This window comes from Nomascus leucogenys, chromosome 24, assembly GCF_006542625.1.
Source record: "Nomascus leucogenys isolate Asia chromosome 24, Asia_NLE_v1, whole genome shotgun sequence".
NCBI lineage: Eukaryota > Metazoa > Chordata > Mammalia > Primates > Hylobatidae > Nomascus > Nomascus leucogenys.
In genome coordinates this window covers 1,441,043-1,459,068 of record NC_044404.1, presented here as the reverse complement: position 1 = coordinate 1,459,068, position 18,026 = coordinate 1,441,043, and the positions used below count along the sequence as shown (strand labels likewise).

General features: G+C 48.8%; 1 protein-coding gene across 8 annotated transcripts in view; it reads right to left on the bottom strand.

Annotated features, from left to right (window-relative positions):
* The window catches only part of CYFIP1 (cytoplasmic FMR1 interacting protein 1), a 119,447-nt gene that overhangs the window by 17,860 nt on the left and 83,561 nt on the right, over positions 1-18,026 (bottom strand). For all 8 annotated transcript variants that reach the window (XM_030805332.1, XM_030805333.1, XM_030805337.1 and 5 more), the window contains 3 exons: positions 12,118-12,205; positions 1,978-2,121; positions 957-1,047 (listed from right to left, as the gene is read on the bottom strand). In XM_030805332.1, coding sequence (XP_030661192.1) covers positions 957-1,047; positions 1,978-2,121; positions 12,118-12,205 — 323 coding nt within the window. The remainder of the gene's footprint in view (positions 1-956; positions 1,048-1,977; positions 2,122-12,117; positions 12,206-18,026) is intronic.

The following is an 18,026-nucleotide window of genomic DNA, read 5'->3' as shown; positions in this document are numbered from 1 at the left end:
GCTTTCCCTGTACCACCCTGGGAAATGGCTCCCTCCTCAACATCTGAAATTTCCATCTCTAGTCACGACATAAGCATTGGTTTTAATCATCCCAGCATTCCTCATCTACTTTCCGACAATAAACTGAATCAGATTCTCCTGAGCCAGGGCCGTGCCGATGGCTAATTCCCCATGGTGGCTGAGGGGGACACCTGATCGTCTCCTCAAACACCAGCAAGAGCCCTGGGGAGGTGCCAAAAAGCAAGAAGTCCTGAGAACGTGTTCAAGAGCTCAGCCACGCTGACTGACTGCCCATCAGGACAGTGCCTCGTCGGTCACCCACGTGCAGGCTCAAGTCACTTTACAACACAAGGCTAGTGTTCAACTGCCCAGCTTTCAAGAAAACTCGGCCAGGTAAGAGACTAAAAGCAGTTTTGTTACGTGACAAAGGTCCCTGTCATACAATTTTATGAGACGATGCTTTTTGAGATCACTAAAGCTATTTATTTGCATAGCCCCAAACCAGCCCACAGCAAGTCACGTGGGCCTGTCCCTAAGAGCACACCTGCCTGAGGGCACCGCAGCCGGACCCGCAGATGGATGGGACGGCCTAGGGGCAGGGGCAGGCCTTGCACCACCTTGGTGGGCCTGTCTCTGAGCCTCAAGTCCCTATAGGCCCAGCAGGGCAGCAGGACCCGGCAGTCGGCTCTCTCGCCTCATCGTGCAGCGGTTCTTTCGTAGGGGCGCGGGACAGCGTGGTGTTCAGGGCTCTGTTATCTCAACTCTTGCAGGCTGACCTCAACTTCCTCGCCTGCAGACAGTGACCCCAACACACCTCTTCCTGGTTGTAAGGTGCAATTGTCTGTCTACTGCCTCCTCCCACGTGGCAAATCTAATCCTTCTCAAGAATTTCTGACTTGAATTCCTTTCTGACCTCTCCACAGACAGCACTGCGAGCTCCACACGCCCGCACTCACCGGGAGAGCCGTACTCGTGCCGGGGCAGGCGGCAGATCTTGGGCATCACCTCCATCAGCGTCTTCACGTATTGCAGGATTGTGCCTTGCAGCTGCGGGGGAGACAAGACAGGCTGCGTCAGCCACCCAACTCCGCTCTGCTAATGCCTGTGGCCGGCGCACACCCTGAAACAAGTCTGTTAGCAAAGAGCTCAGTAACAAGCAAGGCTGTAGGATTGTCTGGCTGGGGAATAAAATCCACTCCTGGAGAGAGAGCAACCATCACCAGGTGGCTTCCCATGACTGAATTCATGTTCTGAAACCGGACTCCTTTTTGAAGATGAAAGTGGTCCCGGTGTGCCACAGTGAGGGGAGAGCTTTGTCTCCAGGTGTCTCCTATGGGGATGCACCCCAGCATCGTGAGCACTGCCAGCTCCAGGGTCCCCCAGGACGCCGTCTGTGCTCCTGGGTGCGGCCCCAGGCTCAGCTGTGGTGAGGTCAGCAATCCTAACACCCTCCAAGCTGCCACATGTTTTGGGGCAGAGTCCCCAGCAGGTCCTGGAAGGACCTGTTTGGGTCACGGGGTGATGGCTGTGCCAAGTGACCAAACTCTTACATGGTCTCAGTCACAGAAGATTAAAATAATAAAAAGGATGAAAAATTATAAAAAGTAAGTTATGTCTAGAAAACTAAATCCAGGCTGGCCAAGGCAGCTCACGCCTGTAACCCCGGCACTTTGGGAGGCCAAGATGGGCAGATCTCTGGAGCCCAGGAGTTCAAGGCCAGCCTGGGCAACATAGCAAGACCCCCTCTCTATACATACAAATAAAAACTCTGTGTGTCAGTTAAAATAACCTGGACCCATTCTCTTGAGTTTGAAAAGATGAGAGAAGTATCAAACTATATATGGTCAGAAATGTTTGAAGCCTAACTGAATGAATCCAGCTGTTGGAGAATCACAGTCCAGGCAGAGAAGACCCTCTGGCGTGGGTGCCCCAGGGAATCCAGGCTGTGTGAAGGAAGCATGTCCAGGGAACACTCACCAGGCTCTTGACGACCTTCAGCAGCTCCTCCATGACCACGGCGATACCCTGGTAGCCGAGGAGCCGGCAGATGACTTGAAAGTGTGGAGGTCCCACAAAGTTCCGGTAGCTGCCGTAAATGCTGGAGTAGGCCAAGTTCAAAGCCTGGAAGACAGGGCACAGAGCTCTCAGCATGGTCCCCGCACACATGTGCAGATGAAGAACTGCGTGAGAAGATCACTCCACATACACAGGCTCAGGTGAACGGGTCCGAATCTACTGACCGGTAAAATCTACTGCCCTTAACTGGACAGTTACAAAACCTACTTAGCCCGCCACCAAAAAGAAACCTGCTAAAATAGAAAACAAAACCATTTGGTGTTTCAACATTTGAATAGCTGACTCGCTGGAAGCCATTTTGAAGTCTAGAATGAGAAATGAATACCACTCAGAGTCTCCCCCTGCCTCCCAGTCTCCCAGCAGGATGCCCAAGGTCCGACCCTGAAGGGGCCGGGGGAGCTGTCTTCTCAGGATGCACAGGGCACCCCCGGAGCTGGGAGAGAGACCCCTGTGTGGTGGGAGGGTGAGGAAGGTAGTTAGGATGTGTATTAGTCCATTTTCACACTGCTATAGAGAAATACCCAAGACTGCATAATTTATTTTAAAAAAAAGCAGGTTTAGGCCTGGTGCGGCGAATCACGCCTGTAATCCCAGCGCTTTGGGTGGCCGAGGCGGGCGGATCACGAGGTCAGAAGATCGAGACCATCCTGGCTAACATGGTGAAACCCCGTCTCTACTAAATATACAAAAAATTAGCCGGGTGTGGTGGCGGGCGCCTGTAGTCCCAGCTACTCGGGAGGCTGAGGCAGGGGAATGGCATGAACCTGGGAGGTGGAGCTTGCAGTGAGCAGAGATCACGCCACTGCACTCCAGCCTGGGTGACAGAACGAGAATCCATCTCAAAAAAAAAAAAAGGCAGGTTTAACTGACTCACAGCTCCACATGGCTGGGGAGGCCTCCGGAAACTTACAGTTATGCAGAGGGTAAAGGGGAAGCAAGCACCTTCTTCACAAGAAGGCAGGAAAGATAAGAGAGAGCAAAAGGCGAAGCCCCTTATAAAACCATCAGATCTCGTGAGAACTCACTATCACAAGAACAGCATGTGGAAAACTACCCCCATGAACCAATCAACTCCCACTAGGTCCTGCCCTTGACATGTGGGCATAATGGGGATTACAAGTCAAGATGAGATTTGGGTGGGGACACAGCCAAACCTTATCATTCTGCCCTTGTCCCCTCCCAAATCTCATGGGTTCTCACATTTCAAAATACAATCATGCTTTCCCAACAGTCTCCCAAAGTCTTAACTCATTCCAGCATTAACTCAAAAGTCCAAGTCCAAAGTCTCATCTGAGACAAGTCAAGTCCCTTCCACCTATGAGCCTATATAATCAAAAACAAGTTAGTTACTTCCTAGATACAATAGGGTACAGGCACTGGATAAATGCTCCCATTGCAAATGGGAGAAACTGACCAAAACAAAGGGGCTCCAGGCCCCATGGAAGTCCAAAGCCCAGTGGGGCAGTTATTAAATCTTAAAGCTTTAAAATAATCTCCTTTGACTCCGTGTCTCACATCCAGGTCACGCTGATGCAAGATGTGGGCTCCATGGTCTTGGGCAGCTCCAAGTGGCTTTGCTCCTGTGGCTTTGCAGGGTACAGTCCTCCTCCTGGCTGTTTTCATGGGCTGGCATTGAGTGTCTGTGGCTTTTCCAGGTACATGGTGCAAGCTGTCTGGGGTCTGGAGGACGGTGGCCCTCTTTTTACAGCTCCACTAGGCAGTATTCCAGTGGGGACTCCATGTGTGGGCCTCCAACCCCACATTTCCCTTCTTCACTGCCCTAGCAGAGGTTCTCCATGATGGCTCCACCCCCCACAGCAAACTTCTGCCTGGAAAATCAGGCATTTCCACATATCCTTTGAAATCTAGGTGGTCCAACACCATGGGGAAGCCACCAAGGCTTGGGGCTTGTACCCTCTGAAGCAACAGCCTGAGCTGTATGTTGGCCCCTTTTAGCGACTGGGAAGCAGGGATGCAGGGCACCAAGTCCTGAAGCTGCACGGCGGCGGGGGGGGGGGGTGCGGGAGGGGGAGCCACGGGGGCAGGGCACCAGCCAAGGAAACCATTTTTCCCTCCTAGGCCTCTGGGTTTGTGATGGCAGGGGCTGCCTCGTACATGTCCTGGAGACATTTTCCCCATTGTCTTGGTGATTGACGTTCCAAATTCCTGCAGCCAGCTTGAATTCCTCCCCAGAAAATGGGTGTTTCTTTTCTATCACATCCTCAGGCTGCAAATTTTCCAAACTTTTATACTCTGCTTCCCTTTTAAACATAAACTCCAACTTCAGATCTCTCTCAAGTTCAATGTACCACATATCTCTAGGGCGGGGCAAAATGCTGCTAGTCTCTTTGCTAAAGTATAGTAAAAGTGACCTTTGCTCCAGTTCCCAACAAGCTCCTCGATTCCATCTGAGACCACCTTAGTCTGCACTTCATTGTCCATAGCACCATCAGCATTTTGCTCAAAACCATTCAACAGGCCGGGAGCGGTGGCTCAGGCCTGTAATCCTAGCACTTTGGGAGGCTGAGGTGGGCGGATCACAAGGTCAGGAGTTTGAGAACAGCCTGGCCAACATGGTGAAACTCTGTCTCCACTAAAAATACAAAAAAATTAGCTGGGCGTGGTGGTGGGCAGCTGTAATCCCAGCTACTTGGGAGGCTGAGGCAGGAGAATTATTTGAACCCGGGAGGCAGAGGTTGCAGTGAGCTGAGATTGCGCCATTGCACTCCAGCCTGGGCAACAGGGTGAGACTCCATCTCAAAAAACAAACAAACAAAAAACATTCAACAAGTCTGTAGAGAGTTCCAAACTTTCCCACATTTTCCTGCCTTCTTTGGAGCCCTCCAAACTGTTCCAACCTCTGCCTGTTACCCAGTTCCAAAGTCACTTCCACATTTTCAGGTATCTTTATAGCAGTACTCCACTCTACCAGTACCAATTTACTGTATTAGTCCATTTTCACCCTGCTATAAAGAAATACCTGAGACTGGGTAATTTATAAAGGAAAGAGGTTTAATTGACTCATAGTTCCACATGGTTGGGGAAGCCTCAGAAAACCTCAATCATGGCGGAAGGTGAAGGGGGAGCAGGCACCTTCTTCACAAGGTGGCAGGAATGAGAAGAGAGCGTGGAGGGGAAGAGCCCCTTATAAAACCATCAGATCTCGTGAGAACTCACTCACTATCACGAGAACATCATCACCCCCATGATCCAATCACCTGCCACCAGGTCCCTCCCTTGACTCATGGGGTTATGAGAATTACAATTTCAGATGAGATTTGGGTGGGGACATAGAGCCAAAACATATCAAGGTGGTTCCTGCAGAAGGACACCCCTCAGCTTGTCTAAAGACATGGGTGCAGATAGCAGGAGACCCCTACTGTGAGTATTCAGTGCTATAAATTTCCCTCTCAGCACTTCTTTAGCTGTATACCAAATAAATCAAATAAATCAAATAAATCACTTCTTTAGCTGTATATATCAAATAAATCTTGATATATTTGCATTTCATTCAATTCAATGTATTTTTAAAATTCTCTTGAGATTTCCTCTTCGATCCAAGGATTATTTAAAAGTGTGCTAATTTCCAAGCATATAGAGATTTCCTGGTTATCTTTTTATTATTGGTTTCTGGTTTGAGTTCATTGTGGTTGGAGAACACTCTCCATAGGATTTCAGTTCTTTAAATTTTGTTGAGTTTTTTTTTTTTTTTTGAGACGGAGTCTCACTCTGTCACCCAGGCTGGAGTGCAGTGGCGCAATCTCGGCTCACTGCAAGCTCCGCCTCCCGGGTTCACGCCATTCTCCCGCCTCAGCCTCTCCGAGTAGCTGGGACTACAGGCGCCCGCCACCACGCCCAGCTAATTTTTTGTATTTTTAGTAGAGATGGGGTTTCACCGTGGTCTCGATCTCCTGACCTCGTGATCCACCCGCCTCGGCCTCCCAAAGTGCTGGGATTACAAGCGTGAGCCACCGCACCCGGCCTTTGTTGAGGTGAGTTTTATGGCCCAGGGTATGGTCTATCTTGGTGAATGTTTCATGGGAATCTGAAAAACGTATATATTCTGCTGTTGTGGGGTAGATTATCCTACACACATCAGTTAGATCCTGTTGGTCGATAGTGGTGTTCAGTTCTTTTCTACTGTTGCTGATTTTGTGTCTACTTGTTCTGTCAATTACTAAAATGAGAGTTGAAGTCCCCAACTGTAACTGTGGCACTGTTCACTTCTCCTTTATTTCTATTAGTCTTTCCTTCAAGTACAGAAGCCTTGTTGTTTGATGCACAAACATTTAGCATTGCTATGTTTTCTTCGTGGTGGTTTGACTTATTATTATGTAATCTCCCTGGCAATATTCTTTGCTCTGAAGTTGATTTTATCTTATATTAATACAGCCACTCCTGCTTTCTTCAGCCTCCGCCCGATCTGTCTGTTTCCATTACTGATCCTGCTTTGTACCCCTTTGCTGGAATAAACCGCAGCTGTAAGACTGAGTTCTGTGAGTCCTTCTAGTGAATCATCAGATGTGTAGAGGGTCATGAGACCCCCCAAAACAAAGAGCCAAAACTGATTATAAAATACTACAGTGACCAGATTAGACAACACTGAAGGACAGAAACCCCACCCAGTGTCTGTCCCAGGCCCAAGCCCTGCGGCCCCTTGCAACCTGGAAGAAACCATCTACAGATCTTCGTCCACACACCCTCCTCCCAGCCTCTCCTCAGAGCAGCACCCTGGGCTTTATGTGCTGGGATTCTGTGTAATATTTTTGGTTGATAACAGGTTCAAACAGGTTCGTGTTTGAAAAGAAGAACATGAAAGTCATCAGTGAAATCTAATGACCTCATGTTACAAGTGAGAGAATTCATTCTCAGACCCACCCTGACTGGCTCGGCATGACAGCTGTCAGAGGAGGCATCACTCAATGAACACATGGTCCCAGGCCTCTGGCCCCCTGCCCAGTGTCCAGTTTCCCGGTAGACTAAGCTCACACCAAAGATGACACATCCGAGAGACAACACAGCAGCTGATGTGACTTAACGACTCAGGGAGTGGGAGGAGGCACTACTTCTGGGCAAGGGCACCGTCACAAACACCATGCTGTAAAAGACTTAAGCTCAGAAGAGGAAGCACTCTGGACGTCCAGTCACACAGCTCGGTTCAAGACAGACTCTGCTGCCCATGCCTGATAGAGTCTCCAGCCTCGTTCGACAAGCAGAGGAGGTGGGTCACAGCACACAGAGCTGGCTCTGGACTCGCCAGTCGTGCAACTTGGGTTCTCTGACATTCACGACACTCTGAGCCTTCATCTGTGAACTGGGGACAATCTTACTTATGAGATAAAGAATACTAGTTAATGTGCTCAAAAGGGTGTCTTACTGAGAAGCAGACATGCTGTAAGTGGTGACATGACCAAGAATCAAAAAGATAACATTGCATAAATGGGTCCCTCATCTAAGTTTATTTTATTCCTGCAAGATACTAGCCCTAGTTCGCTATTCATAAAAAAAGCACTAATCTGAGTGGATTCCTGTGTATTCCATAATCACACAGATAATACACTGTGACTCATACTGCAGCAGAAGCAAGTGCACGTGGCATACATGAGTGCTTGTGAGTACAAAGGCTGTCTGCTGTGAGCACACGACTCAGCTCAGATATCATCTCTTTTAGTATCCAGCCTTTTTTTGAGTGGGTGGTGGTCAACATCAGTGTCACTTGTATATGTCTAAATAATCTAATAGAAAATTACTGGTTTAGGGCTGGGCACGGTGGCTCACGCCTACATCCCAGCACTTTGGGAGGCCGAGGCAGGAGATCTGCCTTTGCTCAGGAGTTTGTGACCAGCCTGTGCAACATGGTGAAATCCCGTCTCTACAAAAAACACAAAAATTAGCCAGATGTGGTGGTGCATGCCTGTAGTCCCAGCCACTTGGGAGGCTGAGGCAGGAGGATTGCTTGAGCCCGGGAGGCAGAAGTTTCAGTGAACAGTGATTGCGCCACTACAATCCAGCATGGGTGACAAAGCAAAAACCCGTCTCAAAAAAAAAAAAAAAAAAAAAAAAATTACTGGTTTATGGCCAGGCACAGTGGCTCACGCCTTTATCCCAGCACTTTGGGAGGCTGAGGTGGGTGGATCATCTGAGGTCAGGAGTTCGAGACCAGCCTGGCCAACATGGTGAAACCCTGTCTCGACTAAAAATACAAAAATTGGCCAGGCGTGGTGGCGCATGCCTGTAATCCCAACTACTCGGGAGGCTGAGGCACAAGAATCACTCGAATCACAAGAATCACTGGAGGTTGTAGTGAGGCAAGATCACACCACTGTACTGCAGCCTGGGGGACAGACTCTGTCTCAAACAAACAAAAAAACAAAAAAAACACAAAAACAAAAACAAAAAAACCATGTACTAGTTTAGGTTTTAACAAAAACAACACAAACACAGTTTCTGAAACGGAGGCAGAAATCTCTTACAGTGAGGTTCAAGTTCAGTTGCAAATAGTTGAATTAAAAAAAAAATCAAATTCACATCATCAAATCTTTCTTTCCCTCCAAAAGAGCATCAGCTTTGCAAACGCCTCCAAGTGCACATTCCCTGGAGCCATCCCTGAGGTGGTGCCCATGCACACAGGGCAGCAGGGTGCTCTGGTGATGTAGGGGCTGACTCAAGGCAAATGTGCACCCTGCACCACCACCCTGCAATAGCGGGCTCATGTCAGTGTCTTAATGGAAGCAGCAGTGCCTCCCTGCACTCCTGGAGGAAAATCCTGGAGAATAAAAATGTGTGTCAACAGCCTTTAACACCACAAAGGGCACACAGACACACTGGGCAGCAAAGACGTCACCACAGTGCTATCCTGGGATCTCAAAAACCAACCCCAGGAGGCCCCTTCCAGGACTCGATCCATCAGAACTGCAGGTGCACGGCCCCACGCAGTCGGGTCGCCTGCCTACCCTTGGCCCGCCTCCCTCGCTTCCACAGCCGTCCTCTCCAGATGGGGGTGACAGAGGAACCTCTCTGCCCAGTGCCCCTGTGCACAAACGCTTCTCTATCAGAGAGTGACAAAAACGTATTTTATTGTTATGTCTAAAACAGAGATTAAAAATTTCAAAGTCAAGAGAAGCCCACAGTAAATCTTTTAGTTCACAGAGACCCAAGGAATTATTCTTACTCGCCAAACATTCTAGTCCTATCTTCTAAAATAACATTTCCTTCAGTTCTAAAGGTAAAACGCTACATTTTACTTTCAGAAGCAGAAGCATCAGAACACTTACTCTAATCCTTTAAAGAAACATCCTTTTGAGTATAACTAATTATTGCATAAAAGTCAGCTTCAACTGGGCGCCACCAGTGGCTCATGCCTGTAATCCCAACACTTTGGGAAGCCAAGGTGGGTGGATCATTTGAGGTCAGGAGTTCAAGACCAACCTGGCCAACATGGTGAAACCCCATCTCTACTAAAAAAAAAATACAAAAAATTGGCCGGGCATGGTGGCAGACGTCTTTAATCCCAGCTACTTGGGAGGCTGAGGCAGGAGAATTGTTTGAACCCAGGAGGTGGAGGTTGCAGTAAGCCGAGATTGCGCCCTGCACTCCATCCTGGGTGACAGAGGAGACTCCATCTCAAAAAAAAAAAAAAAAGAAAAAAGAAAAAAGAAAAAAAGTCAACTTCAATCCTTGCTAGAAAGAACATGGGAGTTCCATGTGGAGCAGAATGGAGGTGAGTTCTTAACCACGCACAGGGCTTCGGGAAGTGAGGGGCAGCCCCGTAACAGCTGTGGTGTACCCCTGCCCAGGCGTGCACCCCACCCTGCCCCACAGGAGAGGCCCGGTCGTCACTGCATTCTTGGTGCCCGGGTAGCTGTCTGGACGCCCTCCTGGGGCACCAACACAGCCGCATGAAGCCCAGAATCACACAAACTGTGTGTCCACTCACAGTTCCACAGCCATTAGGAGGGGCTAAGGACAGAGACAGGCTGGAGGGGCACTGCGGAGGCGGCACCTGCCAACAGCCTCAAGAACGCGGAGTGTGGGATGATGGAATGAGCCTGTCCCATGTTCTCCAGGCATTGGCGACCCTGGCCCACCATGTGTCAGCGAGGCTCCCAGCCCTGACATTTTTCTCTCCAAGGCAGGCAAGGCCGCCCCCCACCCTGGCCTTTAATCTTGTCTTTGTGAAAGGCGAGAACCCATTTCCTTCAAACATCTGCACCCTAGGGAGGATCTGAATTGTATCTTTTTCAATTGCCATCATAACATTGCTAAAAAACAACCCCTAAAACACTAAAGATGGTCAGGCACAGTGGCTCACATCTGTAATCCCAGCACTTTGGGAAGCTGAGGCGGGCAGATCACCTGAGGTCAGGAGTTGGAGACCAGCCTGGCCAACATGGTGAAACCCCGTCTCTACCAAAAATACAAAAATTAGCCAGGCATGGTGTTGCACACCTGTAATCTCAGCTGCTCAGGAGGCTGAGGCAGGAGAATCACTTGAACCCAGGAGGCGGAGGCTGCAGTGAGCCGAGATCGTGCCACTGCCCTCCAGCATGGGTGACAAAGCGAGACTCCATCCCCCACCCCCCCCGCCAAAAAAGAACATATTTTCAAGGACATAACGTTTACACAGTCACCCTTGGTGCACGTGGGCCCCGTTTCCCGAAGAGGAGTCTCACATCCCCTTCATCACATCACTGCACACAGTTCAGACGACCTGTCTCTCCTGCTCAGAGATGCTCTGAGTGCGTAAAAAGGCCGCCCCCGGCCCACACTCGCTCTTTTCAGGGGCGGGAGAGACGGGCAGCGTAGGCCGAGGCTTGGGCCCTCCAAAAACCAATGCCCTGATTCGGGTGTTTGCCGTTTCCCACGTGCAAACACTTGTGCTCCTGCCAGGTCCAAGGCACTGCCCTGTAAGGAGAAGGAAGACGCCCAGAGGACTGGAGTGAGAAGATCTCGCTCTGAAGAACACAGAGTTAGAAAGGAATGAGTGGAAACCACTGTTTCCGCCACTCAGAGCCGGCTGGTGCTTTAGAAAGTGTCCGGGTGCAGGCCGCGTGCGAGCGGCAGGGCCTGGGCCCTCCCCATCCCGGCTCCAGGCATTGGGCAGATGGGGTAGACAATGTCCTGTGATTGTCCCCGCTTCCTACGAGCGAGGACACTTAAATATTGATGAGTGCTGGCAGCCTTCCCCATCGCGGAGCCCGGGGACACCGCGGCTCGCAGCGGGAAGATGGTTTCGCTCTTCACAGGGAAGCTGGGTCCTCTGCCCTCATCCTGGGGCCCGCTGGCTCTTGCCGCCATCATTGTTCCTCCCCCAGCTCCGCTGAGGCTGGGGATCTGCTTGTATTTGCTCTGCTCGATTTTTGTGGGGTGTCTGCTCATTTCATCTCTCTTCTTTGCTACAGTGTTTATATTTTCCCTACTAAATCATACGGGTGCTTGAAACATGAAGAAACTAGCCCTTAATAATACTCAGACTTGTGACAAGCCCAGCCACCCCGCGTGTGGACATCATCCTATCTCACACATGGTAGACCCCGGTGCTCCGGGTTTCCACCCTCCAGGCACAGGCTGACATCCTTGTTTCTGGATGTCAGACCTTCCCTGGGCTCACCTTTCCAGCTCAGCTCCTCCCGTCAGGCCTTACGGCCACCCTGGGCCTCCTTGTCTCAGGAAGGCACCTGAGCCTCTTCCACTTGTCTTCTCAGCTTGATGTTTCTAAACCTGTAATCTTCCAACAATCTCACTTGTGTTTGTGCCGGGAATGAGGCCAGGCCCAGCCTGACACCTATCACAAGGCCAGAGCTGTCCCAACACTACACATACGTGCTAGTTTTAGATAAGCACTGTTTTGGGTGGGTTGGCTAGTTTTTGTTTTAAATTACTGCTACTCTTCAGGAAGATGCTAACAGAATGGAAAAAAAAATAACATTTTATACACAGCGCGATACATTTAGGTCACTGCAACCAAACCAATTAAACTACACTTCAAAACATGCTTCGTTATGAGCTTGAAGCTCGTAATACGAACACATTGGAGCCTACCTTGGATCCATGCAGATATTGAGGTTGTGCGTTAGGCTGCTTATCTCTTTGAAATTCCTGAGAAAATGGTAACACTGTCCGAACAAACCTAAACAAGAAAGATTTAAAAAAGAAAAAGAAACCAAATTTAATAATAGTTCTTTAAAATTCAGAAGTCCTCCATAATCCATCTACTAAATCTTCCTCCCAGTCAACTGATAAAATCATCAAATAGGAAAATTCTGTGAATCGAAAACCATAGAATGAATGAGATCTCAATACTCAAACATGATAAATGCACCCAAAGCTCAGGGGCCACAGCAGGAACACCTGGGGACTGGTCTGCTGTACCAGAGCTGCCTGGAGCCCAACGCAATCCTCAGGTAGCTCGTGGGCTCTGCTGCGCTTCCAGACACGGCGAGGACGGTGGGGCAGTGCCTGCGACGAGAACGGCGACGCCCCAGTGGTTCAGATCACAAGTTACACACCAGCAGGGAAAGATAGGGACACTTAAGTATTTGTAAACCGCTTGATTAGTCAAGAGATTGTGTCTTGATAATGGATTAGGGGACACTTAAAATCGAATGTGTCCATTTTCATGCAGAAACATCAAACTCAGCTAAGCCTTTCAAATTGGAAGCGTTCGTTTAAACACATAAAACTTTTGCAAAGAAGTATAAGAAAGACAATTTTGTGGATTTGCTAATTATGTAATTCCAAGAACTTGATTAACTCATATTCCACTTCAGGAAATGGAAACAGATGTAATTGTGGAAATACTGCTGTCCACACAATGTGTGCATCTGAGAGGACGTGCTGTACAGAGGAGAAGCCGCTAGGCCCCCTGACTACCTACCGCGGTACTTCTAGGTATGCCTTTCCAAACGGATCCTAAATCCCTGTGCTGTCAGTATGCCAATATCCCTGGGTGCCACAGTCCTCAGTGCTTGGCATGCATGTCTGTCTGCATGTCTCTGTGCACCTGCATCTGCGTGAGTCCATGTATGGAGATGTGTTATCTGCAGGTGTGTCTGCAACAGGATGTGTGCATGTCTGTGTGTCCCTGCGCCTGTGTTCTTACACCCGTTCCAGGAAGTACATTCCATCAGGAGGCACCATGGTCAGGGTGATGCTCAGAAAAGGGAACCCCATTTCCCAGGGATTCCAGGGCACTGCTCACACCCTTGACAGCAGCACACCTGCAAAGCCACGGCACACCCATCAGCCTCTGTCCACCTCTGATGGTGACACACCTGCAAAGCTACGGCACACACGTCAGCCTCCGTCCACCTACGATGGTGACGGTGGGGGCGGGGTGCGGGAGAGGACAGCAAATGGAAAATCAGAGTACAAATCCATGCAGGGAGCCAAGCGCCAGGATATGATGCCACTTACATTACAGCAGGCTTTTCTTTTTTATTTTTTTCTGAGATGGAGTTTCGCTCTTGATGCCCAGGCTGGAAGGCAGTGGTGTGATCTCGGCTCACCACAACCTCTGCCTTCCGGATTCAAACGATTCTCCTGCCTCAGCCTCCCGAGTAGCAGGGATTACAGGCATGTGCCACCACGCTTGGCTAATTTTGTATTTTTAGTAGAGACAGGGTTTCTCCATTTTGGTCAGCCTGGTCTTGAACTCCTGACTTCAGGTGATCCGCCCACCTCGGCCTCCCAAAGTGCTGGGATTACAGGCGTGAGCCACCATGCCCGGCCTAGAGGAGGCTTTACTACGTCTGCTTAGAACACAATGTATTCCCTGCTTAGAATGTTTAAAATGATGGTTAAATTTAGAAAGCAGGCCTTAATTTATTTTGTCTATGATATAACTCAGACACAGAACTGTCAAAGTAATGCAATTACTCTCTATATTATTTAAAATTTTAATCAAAATACATGTATATGATACATGATATAATACATGTACTTATTCTATATAGAGATAATTATATATATACATTTATAATTTATATGTATAGATTTTATACACACACACACACACACACACACATTTTTGTCACCCACACTGGAGTGCAGTGGTGTGATCTTGACTAACTGCAGCCTCAACCTCCTGGACTCAAGTCATCCTCCCACCTCAGCCTCATGAGTATCTGGGACTACAGGCCACCATGCCTGGCTAACTTTTTTTTTTTTTTTTTTTTTTTTTAGACAGAGTCTCGCTCTGTTGCTAGGCTGGAGTGCAATGGCGCGATCTTGGCTCACTGTAAGCTCCGCCTCCCAGGTTCACGCCATTCTCCTGCCTCAGCCTCCCAAGAAGCTGGGACTACAGGTGCCTGCCACCACGCCCAGCTAACTTTTTGTATTTTTAGTAGAGACGGGGTTTCACTGTGTTAGCCAGGATGGTCTCACTCTCCTGACCTCATGATCTGCTGGCCTCGGCCTCCCAAAGTGGTGGGATTACAGGTGTAAGCCATCGTGCCTGGCCTTAATTTTTTATTTTTTGTAGAGACAGGGTCTTGCCATGTTGGCCAGGCTGGTCTCAAACTCCTGGGCTCAAACAATCTGCCTGCCTTGGCCTCCCAAAATGCCGGGATTACGGATGTGAGCCACTATGCTCGGCCTCTATATTTCTAAATAATACATTTCTACAACTTCTTCTTGATTTATCAAGTTTAGATACTGATTGACTCCTGGGTAGGATTTGGTGGCCTCTGGCCCAGTTCGAGGAGGCAGTCCCTACACCCTCATTTCTGAGTGACACGAATGACTGGTATCACGGGGCCACACCTGACTTTATGCTAGCAAGATGACTCAACACGAGGCTGGCCACACCAGAAAGACAGCATGGGGTTAGAGGCCTGGGGCTGTGTGCCTGGTGAACTCAGCCAACTTCCTGCGAGGTGAAGGGCTGGAGGCTGAGCTCAGCCTTGTGGCCAGTGATTCAGTCAACTGTGCCCATGCAACGAAGCCCCAAGAAAAACTGAACACCACAGCCCAAGGGAGCGCCCCTGGCTGGCAGTACCCTGAGGAGCGTCACACCTCAGGGCTCGGAGGGTGATGCGACCCTGAGGATAGGGAAAGCTTTGCACATGGAAACCTCCCAGACTTTGCCCTGCACATCCTTCCAACATGCAGAGATAAATGGGTTTTATATAAAAGAATCCAATGAATTAAAGCTGAAATGCAGTATCTAGAATGAAAAATTACTTGTTGGGCCGAATATCAGAGTAGACTTTGCAGGAGTTGAGTGAGTTTGAGATTATAACAGTGGACTGTAATAATCCAATTGACTGTAATCCTATTAGGGCATGCTCAGTGAGTACTGCGAATGTGTCACCTGAGGAGCTGGGGAGGGTGGATCCTGAACTGTAACCTGCTGGTTAGAAGTGAGGGTGGCCCCGGGGACCCCAAATATGTGGCTGGTGTCTGCAGAAAAGGCAGTCTTGTGGAGGACTGCCCTCAGATTTTGCAGTTTGACAATGTCACTGCAATCCCCTAAGAGGAAAACTAAGTTTCAGCACCAATATCCTAAGCCCCCACTGCACGTGTCTCGGGTACACTGAGGTTCAGCTCCAGCCTTATTTTGACCTGGTCAGTGCGGGGCCCAACAGTGGCTCTTTTCCTTTGTGTCGATCCTGCTTGAGTTTTATTGAGCTTCTTGTATCTGTAGGTTTATCATTTTCATCAAATCTGGGAAATTCGAGGGCATTAATTTTGAAATCTTTTCTACCCACCCACAACCTCTTACTAGGATTCCAATCACAGGCATATTAGCATCGCTGATGTTTGTCTCTCAGTTTGCTGAGGCCCTTCTCATTTTTTTCATCATTTTTTTCTTTTGGTGCTTCAGTTTAGCTAGTTTCCACTGTTATAATCTCAAACTCACTCAACTCCTGCAAAGTCTACTCTGATATTCGGCCCAACAAGTAATTTTTCATTCTAGATACTGCATTTCAGTTTTAATTCATTGGATTCTTTTATATAAAACCCATTTATCTCTGCACTGTTTTTCCTGAATCCTTGAGCACATGCATAGTCGCTGTCTTAACATCCTTGTCTGCGAATTCCAACACCTCTGTCATTTCTGAGTCTGTTTTGTACAGAGTGATTTTTCTCTGGGCTATGGGTCACATTTTCCTGGTTCTTGGCATATCTAGTAATTCTTGATTGGGCACTGGGCATTTCAGTGCCATGTTGCATGTCTTGACTTTGTTACTGTCTTTTAGAGAGTGTTGGCCAGGCGAGGTGGCTCATGGCTGTAATCCCAGCACTTTGGGAGGCCGAGGCAGGCAGATCACCTGAGGTCAGGAGTTCGAGACCAGCCTGGCCAACATGGTGAAACCCCGTCTCTACTAAAAATACAAAAATTAGCCAGGCATGGTGGTGCATGCCTGTAATCTCAGGTACTTGGGAGGCTGAGGCCGGAGAATCACTTGAACCCAGGAGGCAGAGGTTGCAGTGAGCCGAGATCACACCATTACACTCTAGCCTGGGCAACAAGAGTGAAACTCTGTCTCCAAAAAAAAAAGGAAAACTAATACAACAAAGGGATGTGCAGAATATAATGAGAAGGTCTAACTAACATATATCTAACTGAAATCCAGAACGGCAAGAATAGGGTGGAAAAAAGAGAGAGAGAGAGTGTTGAATGTCTTGGGGGGCAGGCAGTTGACTTACTTGTCAATCTGCTGGATCTTGTCATGATGCATTTTTGGCACTTCTAGGGGTGGGCATAATTCAGTACCTCTGGCACCTCTAGTGAACATCTGGGTGTTCAGTAGGGTTGTTGTTGTTTTTTTTTAAAGACAGTCTCTGTCACCCAGGCTGGAGTGCAGTCGCGCATTCTCAGCTCACTGCAGCCTTGACCTCCCGGGTTGAAGTGATCCTCCCGCCTCAGCCTCCTGAGTAGCTGGGACTACAGTCGCCTGCCACCACACCTGGCTAATTTTTGTATTTTTAGTAGAGGTGGGGTTTCACCATGTTGGCCAGGCTGGTCTCGAACTCCTGACCTCAAGTGATTTGCCTGTCTTGGCCTCCCAAAGTGCTGGGATCATAGGCGTGAGCCACTGTGCCCAGCCTCAATAGAGTTCCATTCTTCTTGCTGGTAGGAACTCAGAAGCCTCCTGGCCTTGTGTGAATGCTGAGAATCATTCAGCTAACAGCTCCCTGGCACACACGCAGTTTGGTATTCAAGCGAAGGCTATGGACGCCCATGTGGCTTCAGGAGCTGTTTCTGTTAAGGCCCCTCCTCTCTCACACGCCACCCTGCAAATCCCAGCCGCCTCCACTTCCCCAAGTTCCAGTGTGTCCCCTCTACCAAGCAGGAACTTCCAAACTGTACTTGGACTGTTCCTCTCTGAACCTGGTCCAGAAAGTGCTTCCGGATGGAAAGTCATGGAGATCACAGGGCTCACCTCACTTGCTTCCGTCCCCTCAGCAAAAGGTCCGAGTCTGAAAACAGTTGATCCATACGTCCTGTCCAGTTTTTTACTTAAGGAGTAAGAATAAATCTAAACCCTGTTACTCTATCATTTCAAATAATTTAATTTAATTTAATTTATTTATTTTGAGACAGAGTCTCACTCTGTCACCCAGGGGAGTGCAGTGGCACAATCTCAGCTCACTGCAACCTCCACGTCCCGAGCTCAAGTGATTCTCCTGCCTCTGCCTCCTGAGTAGCTGGGACTACAGGTGTGTGCCACCATGCTCGGCTAATGAATTTTAAACACAATATTCTCAATCAAAAGACAAAAATTTGATAACAAATATTGAACTAGAGTTGGTAGGTTTGTGTTTTATGGTGGTAAAAATGAGCAATTCTTTCTTATTTTGAGACAAGGTCTTGCTTTGTCACTCAGGCGGGAGTGCAGCGGCATGATCACAGCTCACTACAGCTGAGGCCTCCCCAGGCTAAAGTGATCCTCCCATGTCAGCCTTCCAAGTAGCTGAGACTACAGGGGTGTGCTACCACACAC